At 37.4% G+C, this 22,340-nt stretch overlaps 1 protein-coding gene across 1 annotated transcript in view; it reads right to left on the bottom strand.

The window, feature by feature from the left end:
• The window catches only part of LOC145673537 (EP300-interacting inhibitor of differentiation 3-like), a 69,388-nt gene that overhangs the window by 29,166 nt on the left and 17,882 nt on the right, over nt 1-22,340 (bottom strand). The window contains exon 2 of the mRNA XM_081743335.1: nt 248-328. Coding sequence (XP_081599461.1) covers nt 248-328 — 81 coding nt within the window. The remainder of the gene's footprint in view (nt 1-247; nt 329-22,340) is intronic.

Genomic DNA, 22,340 nt, shown 5'->3' with positions numbered 1-22,340 from the left:
GTGGTTAGCAAAGACTGTTATTTCAAAAGAATTTTTACTAATTTCTCTATAATTGATCTAATTCGTTTTTCAAGTAAGACCTTTCAGGTAGACCAAAGGAGCTTTTAAAATTTTGTTTCATTCATTTGACAGAACAAGGCGATTTAACAATAATAATAGTACCAAACGTTCTGCTGAAACTCCTCTACCATTGATGACATGAGCAATTTCTCATATTAAACAATATGAAGAGGAGCTGAATACTCACCTTGCTGGATAAGTGCTTCTGCTTTATCCAACACTTGGTTAACAACTTCCACAGCTGAAATACTTCGGTCATCGCCTTCTTCTGTAAAGAAATGATTATACATTAATAATACACCAACTCGATTCATACAAGGCAATAGCATTTCAGGGGTTACAAGTGTGGCTGACGGATGAACTCCAACGCCTTCACTTGTGGCTTTATTGATTACAAGCTCAATTTCAGAACACCATTACAATTACACATTTTTTGTTAAATGTAAAATGCTGAAATGTGAACAAATCTACAATTCTAAAACGTACGACTGGTATAAAGAAAATATTTTGTTTACAGCACATCGCGGTTATGCTAATATTAAAGGTTAGGTGTAGCTGCATCAGTCATGTGGCGTATTGGACAAAACTATTTTCCAATGCTAACACTTATGAACCTTCCTTTAACTCTGTAAATATGTACCATCAAAACATATCCACTTTTCACTAGTTCTAAAACAAAAGACCACAGCTCTGCTCAATCATAGCAAATGCGTAGGCAGATCTAGAGGGTGTTTCAAAACAACACCAACAACATTTGGCAGGTCATTCCTGACATCAAGATAAGACGAAAAGTATAGACCAACCTGGGTGCACAAATGCTTCCTTTCGGAGTTACAGGCTGCCGAAAACATGAACTTTAAAGGTTCATAGCTCCAATACTACTGGACATACCGTAGTCGGGTTAAGAATATTTAAGAACTAGTATGTGTCCTATCTATAACGGTTCTTAGGTGCTATGACCGCCGTTATAAAAGGTTAATTATGCGTCAGTGAGATGCCTGTTACGTAAATAAAAGATTAAAAGGTTGGTTTTTAATATTTTATTATAAAATAGATGATGATGATGGTAAGATGGATGATTAAACTGAAAGATCCGGAGTTCTTTAAACAAAGGGGAAGAATTTAAATTTCTGATTACACCGGTCTACACATTGACCAGAAGGGTCTCGGTTTATGACCGGGTGTCTCGTTAGCTGAAGGCTAGATCGAGACGGGAAAGTTAAAACATGCCAATGCAAGGCTATGCGTAGTCATAGAGTGATGACTTCCTTTTTCCTCAAATGAACCTCTTTGAGAAAACAATTCAAATATGGTTTTGTCTACTCACGTATCACTGCCTGATGCTGTCCAAGGAACTGGCTACTGATTACGAATCTGTTATTGCTTTTGGAACGTTTATGCGACGCACTAACACTTGTCTTCGGCTGACGAGGTCCTTGGTTCAAACCCACCGGGGAAATTGGATCCTCTTCTTTCCTCAATGGCGTTGCCTCGCAGACTCGCTGATCTCGCTGCTCGGCTTGGAACCTTGTAGTCCTGGGTTCGAACTCGGCTGGCGGCTGTCCTTTGGCATCTACCTTCAGCGGATCTTGACTGAAACCTTGGAGTCCTTCCTGTAGGTCGTCCTGGGTATAGACGGTTCTGGACACTCGGACTGGCCGGATCAGCTACCTGGACCTCTGATTCTTGAAGTTACATCCCTGAAGACTGGCGCCGGGTCCTATGGGTCCTCGCGCAGAGCGACGGCGTTGACACACTATTCACTCGTGTGAAATGGATAAGACTGGACGAGTAAACTTTCTAATTCTGGGCTTATATATGAATAAGCATCCTGGTTTACTCATATAGGTTTTTAATTTTAATCTGGGGAAAGTGTGTTACTGTGACATCTTCGTTTCTATTTCCAGAATAACAGTCTGTACTGAAATCGTACTTGATGTCTACAGCTTCACACAAGAAATGTGAATTTCTTGATACTCAAAGATAATTGTTAAAATAAACGTATAATTCACTCAATTTTATTCGCATGTTCGCTACATTCCTCCGACCAAGATATGATACGGGCGACATCGAAGTATGCGCTAAGGCTTGTATAATTCGTCCATTCAGGTCTGAGGCAAGAAGACCTGATTAAACACCTGTATGAACAGAGTAGACTGTATACTTTGTCGGGGAACGCATGCACTGTTTGGACGGCAGAAGTCAACGTTAAAGGTAACGGTGAGTAAACAAAACCTTACAAAATCATGGATTTCATATTCCACGTAGCATGAGGCTTGAGAAAAAAGGAAGGTGAAAGGGTATGATCTTTCATGTAAAAAAATAAGACATGAAGGATGAATGATATATACATAGAGGTATACAAAAAAAATTGAAAAAAATGAATGCCTTTTTGTGGCTAATTGCAAAAAATGCAAAATAGTTCTCGCTGGTTCTTGCGATATGATGAAAAAAAGCAAAAAAAAAGGAAAAATGTATATTCCATCACCAAAAAAATAAAAAAATAAAAAAACAAATCAGTGTTTACACAAGTTTTGCACTGAACGTCCACAATCAAGGGAAAGTCCTGGACTGGCAACTTCAATGTCCTTGCCTCTCGTCGCCGGTGACAGGAAGCCTTGTTTGGGGGAAAAACACACAAAAAATGAAGAAAAAAACACTGCATGTTGAACACATGTCCACCGGGGAGGTGATGAACACTGACGAAAATCCTGTATTCGTCTGGGGAAACATCACTTGAAAAGAAAAAAAAACTCAATTCTTCACTATAAGATGTTCCATGCAAAATCGGTGTGAGCAAGAAAACCATATTCGAGCTCTCGAGGTTCAAATCCTGATTATATAGCTATGGATCACATAGTGGAACTGTCTTGAGTGAACTCCAGTAAACCTTAGAGAAAGTAATCTATTACTACTAAGTTACGTATGGAGTGGGGGAAAGAGCACACACGTAAACGAAATACAATATACCCAAAACCAAAAAAAAAAAAAAGGATAAAATGTTTGTAAAATCGTTTTCCTACGGGAAGAAAGCGTATCCCAAGGCTCCTGTGGAAGTTCCGGGGGGTGGGGGAAGGGTTCACGTGGGTATGGACATTTCTCATAGCAGGGGCAAACGTGACGTGACGTTTCGCGCGTTGACTGTCAACTAAAAGATGAGTTGCCGGAGAGAAGTCACCACGGAGGGACATGGGCGGGGTTAAGGGGGAGGGGGACATGGGAGAGGATGTGTTGGAGGACACCGGTGTCTGCAAAATTTCGGGGTGTGTGGTGTTGATTGAATCGCTTTCGGGTGGTTGTAAAGTATCAAACAAATGATCACTTTCAGCGTCATTTGTGTGTTGTGGTGTAGCCCTATATTGTGTCGTGATGTTACGTCTGTAAAAGTGCGAACAACAGTTGCGGTTTTTCGTAAAAAAGCAAAAACAAAAGATAAGCAGAGCTAACAGTCCAGCGACGACGATACATAGCAGCGTAACCATTATGACATCTGACAACTGCATATTGAACATGACTCCTGAAAAGACAAAAGGAAGATGTCTGCAGGATAAGGAGCTACCGTGATTCTTCTTCTTCTTCTTCTTTTTTTTTTTTTTTTTTTGGACCTACTCTTGAGAAGTGACACTACAGAGAGGGGAGAGAGAGAAGAAAAGCACAATTTTCTGGAAGTAATGTGGTAGGCAGCCACAGCTTCAGAAAACCGTGTTGTTCTCTATTTTCGTAATGATCCTGACGTATTGGCATACCAAGGGAGGTCAGTGCACTTTGACTTCCTGGTGAATCTCATACGTCACAAGCATATGAACAGGGAATACGGGGTTGCAGGTTGTTGGTAAAACAAAGTTGGAAAAAAAAATCTGCATGTAGAATTTCAAAACATGCGTGTCAAAAGGAAAAAAAGGGGATATAATTTCGAGTAATTATACTAAAAAAAAAAAATCCAATGGTGATACGACTGCATATTGATTGGGGCGACGTGGAAAAGTCACAAGACAATGCTGGGTAATCACAAACACTGGCAAACCTTGTAGTAAAAGTTTGAGTGAGAAACACGTAATTTGCATTGGTAGTCACTTGCAATTTGTAAACGTGGTTCCTACCGTGCGAAAAAAAGTAACGCGTGTGAAGTAGTGATTCATTTTCGCGGAAAGCACGTGTTATTACATGAAATGCATTCATTTGTCGTTACAACGTGTTGTTAAGTTACAAGTGTGTTGTGAGACCGACAACTTTTCAATGGGACGAAAAAAAAAAAGAGGGGACAGATGCGGAAGGTGTCTAAACGGAGTACCACATGTAAGTACCTCAACTTTTTTTTTTTTTTTTTTTTTTGATGAGCGAAGTTGTGTTCATTGTTTCGTGATTTTTCCAGGTCTGAAATTATGCGCTGATAGCTTTACAACTACTCAAAAGGTTTACCTAGTCAATTCAATATTAAACTCTCGTGTACATATGGTGGAATGAAAAGAGAGGAGGAAATTAATACTGAATTAAGAAGGTAGGGAGGAGGAGGGGTTTGAAACACAACAGAGTGATTTGCAAGCAAGGATTTGTGAATGACAAAGGAGAAAATCCAGAGAAAAACCCATAGCAGGAATTAGCAAGAAACGTACGTTGGACGCTATTGACTAAGCTATGGTTTTGTGATGGAGTTCGAGCCTTGCTTGTATTTTGTTTCAAAATGGGGGTCAGAACGGTCTTCAGGAAGATAGAGCTTTAACCGATTTTTAGCAACTGGAGTCCGTTTGCCTTCAATTGACAATAAATACGAGTTTTCATCCAGTTTAGCCAAAACTTGATACGGTCCTTGGAATAAAGCTCTTAAAGGTCCTGCTTCGTTCTTTTTTGTGTACAATCTGCGAACCATCACCTGGGATTGTGGGACAAACTCAGTCGGAGTTTGTTTAGCGTGTTTCTTGTCACGAAGACGCTGAAACACTTTCTCTTTCTTGTAGAGGACATAATCCCGGAGGTCGGTTAGCGTTGTGAGTCTGTCCTGTAGAGCCTCGTTATTCACGGGGGCTTGGAGTACCTGTCAACCGCGAACACAGGTTGAGCACCGTACAGGAGTTGGAAAGGAGAGACAGCAACGGACGTAAGCGGAGTTTTGTTCACACTGGCGACAGCCATTTTAAGAAATGTTGGCCATTTCTTATGGTCTTCTTTCGTCAGAAAACGGAGCGCGTCTTGTGTAGTTTTCACGTGACTTTCAGAAAACCCTAATGTCTGATGATTTGCTGGTAAGGTGTATCGAACCTGCACTCCTAATGCGTCTAGAAACTGCTTTGCTTTCGTAGACATGAGGCTAGATTGTCTATCGGTGAATAAAACTTTAGGGCATGAGTACGGAATGATTATTTCTTCCATAAGGAAACAAATGAAAGCATCTGAGGTTGGGGTGACTATTGGGTGAACGACACAGAAACTTGTGCTGTGCTCCACTGCAACGTAATAGTACTGATATCCTTCAGGTTCGGAAGGTATTAATTTACCACATAGATCCACTGACCATGCCTCAATGAGTCCGTAATTCGGGTGTCTTTGTACGGCGTCAACAGTAGTTGGTTGAGGTCGTTTAAAGATCGCACACTCAGTGCACCGCTTTAACCGATGGTAAAGCCATTTTTTCATTTGTGGTATAAAATATTTAACCTTCAAGATATTGTACATTTTACAAAAACCTGGGTGTGGCAGAGAATGCACGTGAATTTCATCAAAAACTGCATCTCGTAACTTAGCTGGAATGCATAACAATAACCGGTTTTCAGGAATTGCAGTGACTTTTTTGTACAGGATGCCTTTAGATAACACAAAATTATTGGTGGGGAGCCATATAACGGTTCTTAGGTGCTATGACCGCCGTTATAAAAGGTTAATTATGCGTCAGTGAGATGCCTGTCACGTAAATAAAAGATTAAAAGATTGGTTTTTATATTTTATTATAAAATAGATGATGATGATGGTAAGATGGATGATTAAACTGAAAGATCCGGAGTTCTTTAAACAATGGGGAAGAATTTAAATTTCTGATTACACCGGTCTACACATTGACCAGAAGGGTCTCGGTTTATGACCGGGTGTCTCGTTAGCTGAAGGCTAGATCGAAACGGGAAAGTTAAAACATGCCAATGCAAGGCTATGCGTAGTCATAGAGTGATGACTTCCTTTTTCCTCAAATGAACCTCTTTGAGAAAACAATTCAAATATGGTTTTGTCTACTCACGTATCACTGCCTGATGCTGTCCAAGGAACTGGCTACTGATTACGAATCTGTTATTGCTTTTGGAACGTTTATGCGACGCACTAACGCTTGTCTTCGGTTGACGAGGTCCTTGGTTCAAACCCACCGGGGAAATTGGATCCTCTTTCTTTCCTCAATGGCGTTGCCTCGCAGACTCGCTGCTCGGCTTGGAACCTTGTAGTCCTGGGTTCGAACTCGGCTGGCGGATGTCCTTTGGCGTCTACCTTCAGCGGATCTTGACTGAAACCTTGGAGTCCTTCCTGTAGGTCGTCCTGGGTATAGACAGTTCTGGACACTCGGACTGGCCGGATCAGCTACCTGGACCTCTGATTCTCGAAGTTACATCCCTGAAGACTGGCGCCGGGTCCTATGGGTCCTCGCGCAGAGCGACGGCGTTGACACACTATTCACTCGTGTGAAATGGATAAGACTGGACGAGTAAACTTTCTAATTCTGGGCTTATATATGAATAAGCATCCTGATTTACTCATATAGGTTTTTAATTTTAATCTGGGGAAAGAGTGTTACTGTGACATCTTCGTTTCTATTTCCAGAATAACAGTTTGTACTGAAATCGTACTTGATGTCTACAGCTTCACACAAGAAATGTGAATTTCTTGATACTCAAAGATAATTGTTAAAATAAACGTATAATTCGCTCCATTTTATTCGCATGTTCGCTACATATCCAAATATCCATGTTCCAAAATCCTGCGGTACTTCCACAACAATTTTTATAGCGGTAGTTAGTGCGTACTTCAAATTACAAGGCCGTAGCCAAACAGCCTATATAAAAGTTGTTGCATGAGTACCTTGATCCCTGATGGGCACACTCACTTTTTGAACTACTGTGAATGTTCTCAATACGAGACGCGCTACTTACAAATACTGTATTACCAGAGCAATTACTCAGTTTGGCAAGTACAAAAAGAAATTAGGGACAGATGTGCAAAACGTATCCTTTTTTGTCAACTGGTTTTCATGATACATGCTTTTAAATGATACTGCATAAAACAATTATGAAAATTAGTATTGTAAATACGAAAGAACAAGAGCTTTCACGTTAACAATAGCCTGAAACGAAAAGAGGTGTTGTCGCCATTATCATTTAATTTTTGTTTCTGAATACGCGATAAGAGTAAAGATAGGAATCAGGGCCCAGAGGTGAATGGCACCCACCACGTTATGGCTTATATCAATGATGTCAATATGACGAAAATAGAAAGAAATGAAGAGAAACTAACAGTAAGTACATACAAATCCGTCATAACCGTAATACTGTAAATCAATCAATCAATCAAATAAAATAAATCAATACATACATACATACATATACACACACGCAGAGAAACACAATGCCGTTGATCCCATGTGTGTACTGCAGATAAGAACGAAGAGATGGCCATGTAAATAGGTGTAAACAAAATAACAAGTGGCCCATTTTTGCTTACACATTTTTGTAATGAAAGTCTTGCGAAAAGAGCTAGTTGACCTTTGACTTCGAGTTGGACCGGTTTGCGGTTATTAATAAAATATTTATTTAACAAAGTTGTCTGTGTCATGATTTTTAGAAAATCGAAACTTATTTCCAAGAGTAAACTACCCCGTGGATTTTTTGTAGGACAAATGAGTTACACTATACTGTCAGGTCACAAACACAATGTCCTTTTTTTTTTTTTTTTTAAACATCAGAAAAGAACTCAGCCCAAGACTGAAATACTTCTTTTTTTTTCCTAGAAACTTATAACACAGTATAGGGTTGTAAATACAATATTGATGTATGAAACATAAACAAAATCCGTTGGAGACGTTTCTGAGAATATCTTTTCAACCCCTAATTTTCACCCTTCAGGAAAATATTCTTATTTTTAGAGGTACAAGAAAATGCAATCCCTTTCCTGGAGAATCCTGGAAAACTGACACACTTCCTATATCCATTAGAATCTAGGCTGAAAATAATCACTTATCCAACATTTCGCTCTCTAGTTATTTCTTTTTTGTACCATTACAACCAACTTTTTGCGGACTATATCTCTGAAATAACGCATTTGTGCACCAAGATTGGTCTATAGGCTTTTTCACGTTTACGTGTGAGGGATTCACTTCCCAAAGTTATTTCTTAACACCATGTGTATATATTACACTTACTAACTTTCGAGTAACAAGAACTAGAAATGTTCGAAGCCCTAGTTCTACTTATATTTAAGACCATAGTCTGAAACATTATAAAATAGTCTAAATTATGGTGACATTACTGCGCCCGTCCTTTATTAGCTTGGTTGGCTTTGTGGGTTTAGAGTTTAGTTTCCCTTTCTGCACCAGTGTTGTAAGAGACTGGTGATTACGGAGCATTCAGTGGGATCCGTATCCTTAGTAACGCATAGCAGGCTCTTCCACCGGGTATCGAACCCGAGATCCGTGCTCCAAAATGAGCGAGCTAGGCATTATACCAACGGGAAGAGCTGCTGTATTTTTGAAATGTTACTTACGTATGTTTATTCACAGGCAATTTGGTTCATGGGTTTCAGTTCATCGTTTCTGTTGAATGGATCTTGAAGTAAAGTTGATTTTTTCATTACTTCCTGAAAATTTGAATACTGTTGTCAGGAAGTGGAAGTAACTACCCGCTACGAATTTCAAATCCCAGTGACTAGAGGGAATTATGTATTTTGTATTCATGTAAATGTCTCATACAAACTTAGTGCTGCAAAAGAACGCTAAATTTCAGCCACGATCTGTATCGAACTGTTGATCCTACTTACCCACAGTATATTTTTTTACATTTGAGGCAGTGCTATTATAAAGCTGGACGAGAAAATCTACCCGCTCTACAGAAACGAACGAAACAAATAAGATAAGGGTGGCACCCCGGGGCATTCTACCACACCCATTGGAAAAGGACTTGAGAGGGGGAGGGAAATCCCTGCCTGTGAGCAGCACATCTGTTCGTGAAGACCAAATTGGAGCAGATACATTCAACCATTATGTAATATATAGTCCACTACAATGTTATCAAAAAATGTTCATTACTCGCGATCTACGTCATTAAGCGAAATTGAAACAACTATTTAATTTCTATTGATTTTCTCTATTCATACGGAAGATTTTAAGTTGTTAGTACCATATTTCGTTAGATATTCATGAAGTAAAATTTACATGTTATCTTATGGGGACTGAGAAACCAGTGGTAAAATGTATAAGATCCCCTTAACGCAATTTACTCCAGTAATCTCTGTTTTTCATATTTTTTAAATCTGATTCTTAGCTGGATCTTCTCTTATAAAGACAAGTTGCATTTATTTTTGCAAAGAAGAAAATAAATAAGATAGAGTTGCGTTTAAGACGGATATTGAAATAAATATAAATCAATACATGTAATATTAAAACAAATAATATGAAGACTAGCAGAAAACAATTAGTAGAAAAGTACAAATAAACCAAATGATAAATTCATTCATCGTCAATCGAAGACACAGTTGCAGCTTTTTTCCACGACAATCTATGGCTGGATCAAAATTGAAAGTAATCCTCTCAACTGCTATTTCATGGAAAAGATCCAAAGTTACGATATCAGCTCCTTTCACCACTCTGGCCTCTTCAATGTCCACAGTAGGAACTGGAGATTTATCCAATGTGGATCTAACGTGGAGATGTGGATAGAAATAATATACAATATGTGATATATTGCGCGTTCATGGGGCACTTGTTCTCTTCGATGGCATTCTTGGAACTGATACAGTGAAGAATGATTTCGAAAATTAAAATGAAATGCAGCAACAGCCCCCACCACCTCCGACCTCCGTGACTGCCGCAATGACCACCATTTGCACTAAGAATTTCATCTTCCTGGATAAACCGAGCAGACGGAAGCCAAAATATTGCCAATGGAAATACTTTAACAATTTCATCTTCTGGGAGAGCTAAGGAGACTACGGCCAAATCATGTGTAGAGTAATTATGATTTAAAAAACTTTTCTCTCTGTTGTCTTTCCTCCGGCAAAGGTGTTGAGAAATACGTCCATACTTCAACATAAACCGTGAAACTGCATTCCAAATCAAAATAGAGCCTATAAGACACAAATAATTTGAACTGAAGCAGAAATCCCTTCCATCTGTGACATTATTGTCCGCTGCTTAAACATCCTCCACTAAAAGATGTTGAACCTGCTCTGGAGTTCACACCTATTATAGATATAGAGACCAACGGCTCTTAGCTTCAGATTTTATTGCTTCTCGTACTTGTAAATTAATCAAGCCAACTGTCAGATCCTTAACTTTAAAGATTTCGCAAAACAAAAATTATCTCTGTTCTGGCTGGAGATCCTTAGCTTTACAGCGCATGTTTTGACGTATTAAATTTTTTTATGATTCGAATTAAGGGAAAGTTAGACATCCATAATAAATCAGACACGTTTTTAAAAATGCTTCCTTATTTTTCAATTAATGTGTGAAGTTAAAGTTAAGACGTTACTTAGCATTGAAGCCCAGCAATGACTGCTATACAGCTAGCAACAATAGGAAATCAAATACACGGTATATCTATATTTAATTTTATAAAGCTGTAAAATGATTAAATTGTTGCTATATTATTTTCCAGATGAAGCCTTTAACAATAAAGCGAAGGCAACTTAAAATTAATATAAAGTTTTAATCGTTTTATATATAAAAGGGTACAATTTATTAATAAACATACTTATTAAACTTACTAGAATTCCAATACTCGTTTTCCAGTGACTAATAATAAAGCTGTTTCTAAGGCGAAAGCGTACGTAATGTTTACTGAAGTATTTGGATCCTGATCAACTTAATAACTTCATTCTCTTCTTATCCTTGTGACATCCCGTCCGAGGGTAATATCGCAGAACTTACATTTCCTCCCACATTCTCATTCGGCGTTTCTTCCATTATAATTCACTTGCTTTATCATAATCCTCCTTACCCTAATCGTAGGCCTATTTTAATAAGTCTTCACTAAAATAAATGCATATGAATTGTGCTTCCATCTTCCGAGTTCTTTTAAACTATATGTTGTGGACGTTTATATGTTTGTGGTCAATCCTTTCGGTCAATGAGATCTCGGAAACTACAGGCTCTAGAAAGGTGACGTTTTCACTGATCGATTGGAAATTTTGAGTAATTGCCCAGTTCTAATTGAATATTTAAAAAATGGCCGTTATTTCTTTATTACATTTTTTACGGTAGATTGGAAGCTTTGAAATATTAAAAAAAAAGCGTTATAGGTATCCTACGCGTTATACATCCCAACACCACATTGGTGTATATAGAGGTTGCATATGCCTCAGGCATTTGTTTCATGGCCAAATAATAATGAAAAAGGAACTATAACAATTTCTCCAGTCTAAGCAGTAAGATGAATCTTTATTTTTGGAGTGTTTTGCCCAATGAACACCATATATAACTGACATTATAATTAATTGTGTGTGTAATGTATTTGCTTTTTACATACTGCATGCAAGAAGAAAGAAAACACTGGTCATGCATGAATTAAAAACTCCAACCGGGAGTAGGCTCAAATCTTGCAAACGGTGCGAGATATTGAGAAAAAAATAATGGATAAAATTTCCCCTTTATGATATGCCTTGCCGATTTTTTTCAAGACTTCTTTCACCTGTGTTACCGATGTTGTGAGGAATAAGAAGGATATTTATGCTCATATGCGAATGATGATGCGCTGTGTAGAGACCGCAGGTTCAGCTAGATGTTAGCTTCTCATAATTTGGGTTGAAAGAAGATTGGTATCAGTTATTTTAACTAATAACCTTTAGTTTTGTGACATGCACGTCGAAACATGTGTTATGAATTAACTAGTATATAGCCTATGAAATTGATGGTGTGCTTGACCTGATATTTCGAATTTATTTTTCAACTCGCCTGGGAATAAGCTGACGAGGGCTGTAACACAAAAGTGAAATATCAAGCCATAAATATTGCCGAAAAGATCGGACTTCATACTTAAAGTGTAGCTAACTTCTGGGGAAAATCACACTGTATGATTGCTAATATTTGGTATGACAGATGTTCCGTTAACTGTTCCTTCTTTGTTTCATTTGGACACTTTCGATACGCCACGTAAAAGGAGATTGAAAAGTGCCTAAAGCATATATATGTCCTTTATTTTGAAAATTTTATTAAGAAAACGCAAACATTGTCCTGATTCATTTTGCTACATTTGTAGCGAATTCTTCAAGCGGCGCAGGGGAAACTGCTTCACATCACAATCACGTCCGAAGATGTGTGAGGCTTTAAGGTGTATTTTCGAATGTCTATTGGTGATTTGGACAGTCTGTGGGCCTCATATGTATCCTGCTTGCACTGCAGAGATACGCTGCAATGTAACTATGAAATGTGTCTGGTAAAACAGTATCTACGCCAGTCTCTTGTACTATATTCCTTGCATTTACTCCACTAGTGTGATTCACTTCTCACTTTCTGTACTATATTCGTTGCATTTACCCAACTAGTGTGGTTTATTTTCCACTTCTGTACTATTTTCTTGCATTTACAGGAGACACGTTTTAAGAGATTTTAACATATATCTATATATTAAAATGCTAGGTTTATATGTTCGTCTCCAAAGAAAATTTTATAAGTTTATCTCCAATCCTTTCGACAATGAGATCTCGAAAACCACAAGTGTTAGAAACGTGCCGTTTTCACTGGTCGTTTCCAAATTTTGTGTAGATTGTCCAATTCTAATTGAATACTTAAAAAATATGGTCGTTATTTCTTTATTACTTTTTAGGGGTATACTGGAAGTGTTGAATTTTTTTAAATAAAATAAAGCATCATATCCTACGAGTTATACATGTCAACACCACAGCTGTACACAAGGGTTGTATATCTCTCAAGGGTTGTATATTTGGCGTTTGTTTCACGACCAAATTATAATGAAAAACGAAGGGTAACCATTTCTCCAGTCCAACGTGAATCTTTAATATTTGGAGTGTTTTGCCCAATGAGCACCATATCATTGATATTATAATTAATTATGTGTGTAATGTATTTGCTTATTACATATTGCATGCAAAAAGAAAGAAAACACTGATCATACATGAACTCCAACCGAAAGTAGGCTCAAATCTTGCAAACGGTGCGAGATATTTAAGAAATAAAAAAATCTCTCCTTTATGGTACCCCTTACGGATTTTTATCAAGACGTCTTTCACTTGTGTTCTGTAAAGGGACATGTACAGATGTGAAGAGTGAGGAGACTCATAATTACATGCGAATGATGTGCTGTGTAGAGAGCGTAGGTTCAGCTAGTAATACAATTAGTATACTATCTCTGTCAATACAAAACGTTCGAGCTTATATGGGCCCAAGTAAAGCAAACAGTTGGAAGAAGAAATAAGTTCTTCAAACTGACAGACACAGTAAACAAATTAACGAAGAAACTGGCCATGTAACACAAATAAACCGGTAGGATAAATTTCAAGATGATTTCATGAACGAAGAAAATGAGGAAATTTTGGGACCTATAAGGAAGAAGTAACGCTCATGCCACTGATAAAAACTGCTCACGCTTGGATAAATTTCCAATTGCTCTCTTTAGAATAATTTCAAAATTCTAACCAATGGAAATATTTCTAGACATATCCATCCATGGCATCAGGAGAAAAATAACAGCAAATTTGGGATACAAATCTGCTTATATCTCGGAAATTATTTTTTAAATTTTTTTTAGGAAGTGTAATAATAAAATTTCTGCGTAGTTTAGTATTTTAAATACACAGATATAGTAACTAAGAAATAATTCGCGAAAAGTAATTTAAAAACCAATAATCTGGAAACATTAATGAGTCAGTGCAGTCATATTTCATACCACTAATTAGAAAGATGTGTTCATATGCGTATAATTACGTTTAATTACTTTTTGTACTGATAGTTTTAAAGTGCATAATTACTTTGAAGTTGATACTTTCTGTAACATTGTAAATACAAACAAACAAAAAAAAAAGAAAGAAAGAAAGAAAGAAAAAAGAAAGAAAGAGCGAGAGAAAAAAAGTAGATAGTAAACAAGGAGTCCCTAGATCGATCTCAGCTCTTGGCAAATGAATTTTGTGGTATACAAGTACCGTATGCTGAGTTTTATTGGAGTTGTCCCGTTTTTTCTTCTTTTTTTTAACTTTCTTTATTCCACCATTTCGTTTATTATCATTACCACTGTCTTCCTTAGCCTGGGAGCATAATCGTACAACGTTCAACGAAAAAAAAAAACATTCCCATTTTCATGTACACATTATTCTGAAGTAACTTATCTCGTGGAGGGATATGTTGAAAAATAGTTTCATTGGAAAATGAAATGAAATCTTTGAGTTTTACGTCCCACGGTTATGCCGGTTAGGCTAAAGGAGACGGTGATGATGAGTAATGAATGAAATGGTGGAATGAAGAAAGTGGGAGGAAACGGGAGAACCCCGAGAAAACCCACGCACACGGTGTTTGTCCACCGCAAAGTTCACTTGGCGGGGACTGGGATCGAACCCGGGACCCCAAGCACCAGAGGTGAACGCTCTACCAGTGAGCCACCGCGGCCCCTATAGTTTTATTGGATTCACCATCCTCGAAGTAGTATAAAAAAGCCGTAGTGTTGTCTTTCACCGCTTATTTAGGTTCTATACTAACTATTTAGGTTCCCATTTACGCCGGGTTCTTTTTGGTCACGTCAAGCATGGACCAAAGAGCACCATTCAAGGTGCGTTTTGGAACCGGATGGCCAACTTGGCAGCGCCAAGTGGGGACGGATGAGCTTGACTTTTTTTTCTTCTTAAGGCAACACGCCCTAGTTTCCAAAATATGAGATTGAAATTTTGTATACGGATTGTGCGCACCTTTGAGTATTTCTCAATTTTTTTTTTTTTTTAGATTCTACGTGAACCCGGGCCCAAGGAGTGAAAATATTCCGAGGGGGATGATTTATTTTTTAGAAAACTTTCCGGTTTTCCCCGAATTTCCCGGTTCAGGTGTATGATACGGACATGTGAGTCGTACCGTTGGAAAGGGCTCGTCATACTGAAGAAAATGTCGTTTGAACCATGACCCTAGGCCAAAATAGTAATAGCGCAGTACTTTTGAGTATTATTGAGTATTTTGAGTATATATATATATATATGTGTGTGTGTGTGTGTATGTGTGTATGTGTGTGTAGTTTTTTTTTTTTTTTTTCTAAAACGACACATGTCAAGTTTTGTCAGACACGAAATTAAGGTTACTGTTCCCTCACCCTTCTCCGAGTATTTTGCTTTTTTGCCACCAAACGCTCACTTTTTCATTTAGCAATCTCTGCTAGCGCCTCTACTGGAAAGAACTGAAAGATCGTAGCATTCAGTTTGAATGTGTCCAGGATATCCACATTTGGAGTGAGCGGGGAGAAGAGTCCAACAGTTTTTTTCTTTCTTTTTTTCGTGCATCTGCAGTCAGTCTATCTGTTCAACTGGAGGGCAAAACCTCAACCATTGACGGGTAACACAAATCTTTTCTTTCTGCAGGCAGAAATAGAGCTTTTATAAGAAAAGCGGGAAATAGTTGCAGAGAATAGTCATTCGCATCGCGATGACAAATTTTCTTTCGGCCGTTTATCACATGAAGCTCTTCTTTTTTCTTTTCGACCAGAATATGAGGTAAATAACCTAAATGGTTCTTTCTATAGAGAAAACAAGAATGCTGTGGCGTAAATAAAGGGCGTGAAGGGCCCGCAACACTGGGGAGCCCAGAACAAAAAGCGGCCCATTTCAGTTTCGAAGTTAAACTTTATAATGTTAGGATGTTAAAAATTATATGATGTTGCAACTATATCTTATTTTTACCTGTGAAGATGGTAACACCTGAGCGATTATTTAGTAAATTAAAAGCCAATAAAACTTATACTGACCAGTGAAAATATTATGACCACTCCCTACTTTTTGAACGAAATCATTGGGCCGAGATAAGAGCTATAAGGCATAACACAACCGCGAGCCAGACGGTTAACAGGAAGCTCATTCGATTAGTCAGAGTGGTGCTTGTGTTTTGAATGGGGAAGGACGACGATATATCCGGGTGACTAAATGGCTGGGAACTTCATTTCGGAAACAGCGCGACTTGTCGAGTTTTCGCGATCTGCCGTGCTTAGTTGGTGTATTTCAAGGTGGGAAAGGGACAGTGAAACCAACATCGAACCAAACAATAAAAAGTGGGGCGACCACACTTCATTTAAAATGTCGAATGTCGTAGACCTTCGAGGTTGGTACAGCAGAATAGGCGAAAACTGTAACACAATATAATAATAATAATAATAATAATAATAATAATAATAATAATAATAATAATAATAATAATAATAATAATAATAATAATTTTTTGCATATGTGCAAGTAGTGACTCACTAGATAGAACATAGAAAGTCAAAACTCTTCTCTGTAACTTTTACGTGCCTCATGAACGTGAAAAGAGGGGGCCCGTTTAACATTTTTGCGTGGAGCAGCATTCGTCCTTACTTACGCTACTGAGAGAATGTAAGGTAAAATAATAACATTATATATATATGAACTCTTGGCGCAACAGTCCCTTGTGATCTGAGTGCAGCGGGCTTATGTGAGCAGTCAGCACAACTACACCCAACGTCGTCGCTATCTTCTAATTTCCCAACTTTTCTCTCAATGTTTGGTCAACACCGCAATGTTTGAGAGCCCAACCGGGAATTAAACCCTGGACGACGCACACCGGATCACTCTCGCAAATCATTTGGTGAAACTAAGGTTAGAGTGTTACTGAATTAATTTAGGAATATGCCATTCTCATAAGGTAAAGTACAAAAGTATTGTAACATAATTAGAAAGCTCATTATAAGCCACGTATTCTTCCCTCTAATATCTCTAAATGTTTTCGAGATATCATGGTTGATGCACTTGAAGAAGTTAATTTAGTTACTTGAAGAAGATAGTGGACTTATACATACATGATTAAAATTACTGCAATTTTTATTTTTATTCTTCTTTCTCGTAAAAATACAAAATTATAATTTCAAACATTTTGGTAAATTTTTCATAATTTCAAGCGCGAACAGCCGGTTTCTTTCCTTACGTTTTGAACTTGGGATTTATATTCTACCTGCCACTTATCGGAAAAGTCATGTAATGACATGGGTCCCATAGCTAGAATACATTATGCGACAGAGGCAATGACAATTTTTGTAATTTCATCTCTCAAGATCTGTTAAATCTGACATTTATTGGACGACATCAGCTTTATAGTACAAATAAATTTTTCGCACCAAGGTCCATATAGTGGTCGTAAAAAATGACAAAAGCTACCATTGACCTTTATAGTTTGACTGAGGTTTTTTCGATCATATTTTTTTATGTACAATAATTAAGAAAATGCAAATTTATTCAAAATTTCTTTACAATTAAAGTCGGCTAAACAGATATTCCTTCGAGATTTCTGTATTTTGAAAACAAAAATTTACGATTTCAGTCTTTGTCTTTACTTGTTTCCGTATTTTTTATATTCATACTATATGATCAGTTTCCAGAATGATTTTAGTTCCCTGGTAAATCCATTTATAACAAGGTCCAAATACTGCTACAATTTTAATTTGGTTACAGGAGAATCTGCATATCTCATCCTTTGGTTACTCTTTATATATTCATCTACTATGTAAACAAAAATCAGTGAAGGAAAGAGGCTGAGATAACACGTGCTCCGTGAGGAACGTTGTCATCCCTTTTACTGGTATATCTAGAGAGTCTCGCCTTGAAAAGATGTGCCCGTCTCGTCTCGTATCGAATGGTTCTGTCTCGTCTCGTGGCAACACCAGAAAGGCTGAGGCCCACAAAAAGAGCTGTTATGCCAAGTGGTTAAAACTACAACTTTTAACCAAGTGTGATTTGGTTAACAGAGCACAACACAACACTACTACAATCTTTCAGCAACGACTGCTTAGTTTCGACTGAACAAGTATTACTACGATAGAAACATTTGTCAACACCGTCAGTACAGTCGAAAGGCAAGCCTTCCCCACTTATTCTGATATCCTTTTTTCAGAACCCCTGGCGCCACTTCAACAAATAAGGAAGCCTATGTAACTTTCCGATTTAAAAAATGGCTCAGGTTCGAATAACATCATAAAATAATAAAAGAAAACTAAATTTTATTGTCAAATCAGCATCTTTTCAAAACTCAGTACCGAGAAAGGCTGGCACGTTTCTGTCTTGGTTCGGAACGAGAAAGACCATGAAACAATAGTTAGTTACTGATAAAATTGCCACTTCTACTTGTACTTCTATAACAGGATTTTTATACGTAGATATCTCCACCAGCCCCCGGAATAAAATCTTCTGAAACACTGATCTCAATGAATGCTTTACATTGTACTTGAATCTGAAGCACTATCACAAAATAATTAAACTTGAATCGATTGAAAAATGGAAATGAAAGCTATTTGTAAGAATCATTTAAAAAAAATACTTTAAGTATTCCCAGTTCTTTGTAGGATTTGAAATACTGAATCATTTGGATCGTTTGAAATAATAAAAGATGGTATACATTTCGAAGGCAAATAATTTATTCCGAGTTAAAAAATGTTGAAGCAAATTCAAAAACTGTGTTTGTATTTTTCGAGATACGAGACGAGACATTTCACGAAACGTTTTGTCTCGTCTCGTGTCTTGGCCCAAAGAGCCCTGTCTTGTCTCGTGGCAACACTAAGAGAGTCTTACGCATTCTCGTTCCAAGAAAATGAGCTACAAACTTGTAAAGCTTATTCAGTCAATTGTTATCATTGAATATACTATGGGCATAACCACTGACGTGTAAAAGGTGACAGAGGCGGAATTTGTTCTTGTGGGGCCCTTGGCGAGTTGGAGCCGTGATGCTCTATTACAGCGTTTCCCAACCGGTGTGCCGCGAGGAAATCGAAACAAAATTATTAATTCTATAGCAACCAAATTGCAAGAAGTAAGAAATATATTATTTGTATTTCACATTATTATGATCATCTACAATGGAAAAAAATACTGTAATTGTAATATATTATTGTGCATACATTACTCTGTAGCAGGTAGTATTTCGAAAATAGAATTTTATTTGCCGCAGCTTCTTACACATTTCTACAGCCATTTCTACAAAGGCTGTGAAAGTTGCCATTCCCTTTGTTATATCTTACTTAAGTAAAGCAGGATTTTCTGCAATGAACACAATCAAGTATAAGAACAGGTCACAACTGTTAACTCTGGAACACGATATGAGGGTGTGTTTATCAACTATCCATCCACAATTGAAGAAGATTATGAAAGAATATTGTACTCAAGTTGCACATTAATTTTGCTTCGTGCTCCAACCTGTTTTCCTTATTTTTGAAAAATTGTAATCTTCATACATTAGAAAATATTATTGAACAATTCTAACCTTTGTGTAATATTTAAAAATCGTAACGTATATTAACCGTGTTAATAAATTATAAGTTTCATACTGTGTTACTTTTCTGTATATTTTTAATGTTGAAAAATGTACTTGTTATCATTGTTATAACCATTATTGTTTCTTTATTGTTTCAAACTATTTCGTAACTTGAAATTTAAAAAAAAAAAACCTTCAATCCTTTCGACAGAGTAAACATTGCATACAAATTACCTACATTTATACTTTTAAAGTACAAGAGATTTGTTTGTTCGTTCGTTATTTAATGATCTTCCTTCTTAGTGAAAGGTTGGATCTAGTTTTCGAAAAAGAAAGTGTATTTTTGAAAAACAATCCTATATTTCATTGCAATTATTTTCTATTTTTAAATTAGAATGAAATAATAAGCATAATGATTTACCACGGGGAAAACCAGTGATCGAGCTTTCTTCTTTGTGAGAAGGAGATCAGTAATCACAGAAAAAAAAACACGGTATTTTATATTTACAAATGTGTGTGCCGCGAGAATAAAATTACACCCGTAGTGTGCCGCGAGTTGAGAAAGGTTGGGAAACACTGCTCTATTATTTGGATTGGAAACATTGGCTCAAAAATATTTCAAATTTACACACATACATACACACACGCATACATATATACATACATACGTACATGTGTTACATATACTTTAATGCGTGGACCTACGGACAAGGTCTGGTTCCATCATGTGGTTCGGATTCCACGTTAATCAGTAGGTCCCGTCTCATATAGCCTCGCTGCTGAAAGAGACGTTACACTCAAAATCAACTCAACTCAAGGTCCGGTTCGCCCGCCCCAAAAACAGTCTCTGGGAGGTGGATTGAAAGCGCTCTCCTGAAATATAGAACTATGCTAATCGTAATCTTCTGAGATAGACTACCCCCGCCCGAGGAATAAGTAAATAAATAAATAAAAATAGTTTCGTAATGTTTATCTCCTATATACGAGTAACTGGAAGATTTTAGTGTCTCAACAATGAGAGCAGTAGGCCTATACATGTGATACTGAGTTCCTGGCGGAAATTACCTAGTTGCGCCCCGAAATTTCACACTATTCCCTCTTTCGGCCCTCTCCCTCTCGGTAGTTTTTTTAAGAATTTTTATCTATTATTTACTCCCCTGGAGTAACTGTTGCTCAGCATTTTCACGGGCTTGCAACCGTCAGAATGAATATCCTGGCTGCTTTCCCAGCTACCCATTCAACATGGAATAGATACATGCAACAGCAATCAAACCCCACACAAACTACTCTACCCCTCAAATATTTTAACATGGAAAGTTCTTTTGCCAACATACTTCGTTTGTTTAAAAGAAAGAGACCTACATACAACCACTTTTTATTTTATGTTCTTCTGGAGATTCGATAGCGAAATCGCTCACATCAAAAAATGAGAGTATTAGTGCTCTGACTATCTGGTAGAAATACAACATGCCATATATACATTACTGTGATTACATTGCTATTTATTCAATGACTATTTTGCTTAGAGCTTTCTTACTCTCCGCTCAAAACGTTATAGACAAGCTATATGTAAGAAAATGAGTGAATGAACAAATAAATAAAATAGTAAATCAAAAATTATTATATACCCCAAAGATTTTAACATGAAAGAATGCTGTATATAGCACACTTTGGAACTCAAAATTTATTGTAATTAAATTGCTATTCACTCAACACAATTTGTTTGCTATAATATTAATATTTAGCAAAGATGTATGAAATAATATTAGTGATAATAAAATAACAATATAATAATCGAGAAACAACACACAATATCCCAGCGGATGCATTCTAATGCTACATACAAATTGAATATAAGGAAAGACGTTAGAAAGTGGTTAAAGTCGCTGAACTAGCAATGAAATGAAATATATTACAATACCAAACACATCGAATTTGCAGAAAACATATAGCAAGAAGTAGAGAAGTACAAACTGTTAGCCAGCTACATAAAAGAACAGTGGAAACTAAAAGCCATAGTGGAAAATGTGGAGTAAGGCATTTGAAACAACGGGCGATTCCAAAGGGATCTCTTCTGCTTTGGATGCATCTTCTCATCCTAAGATCCTCTCCGTGATAAGGTTCTGGGGAGTGTTGGTGGCGCTGTTGTCATATCGAAAGAACTAAATACGATATTTATCCTTTCTTGTTTCATCATCATCATCATCATCATCTGGGATGAGCGGTAGCATGCGAAGAACTGTATAGGCCTAGGATGTAATGGTGATGGATCTACTCCAGAAATTGATGATAGGGTCTAGACATTGGAGACAGCCGAGTCAAAACAATACATCTAAACTGAGACATGATCACTAGTACTAGAACCTGCACGGACTCAGCTGCGATGGCGATGAAGACTTCAACCTAGCCTCTAACTCCCTTGGTGCTGCCGGAGAAATCTACCAGTGGCATCGTTATCTGACAGAAGTCGTAAATGAATAACGACGTGGCTTATCTTCTTCCACGTGGCTTCGGACAAGAGCACTAGAACTTCGTAAAAACACTTTCATCGATGAGCAGTATGGGTTTGTGATAATGACAAATGCAATAGTTTCTCTGCAAAAGATTCAAAAGAACTCTAGAGACAAGACAGATGTTAATT

The sequence above is a fragment of the Thermobia domestica genome, chromosome 16, assembly GCF_964235325.1.
Source record: "Thermobia domestica chromosome 16, izTheDome1.hap1.1, whole genome shotgun sequence".
NCBI lineage: Eukaryota > Metazoa > Arthropoda > Insecta > Zygentoma > Lepismatidae > Thermobia > Thermobia domestica.
This window is presented reverse-complemented; position numbering and strand designations above follow the sequence as displayed.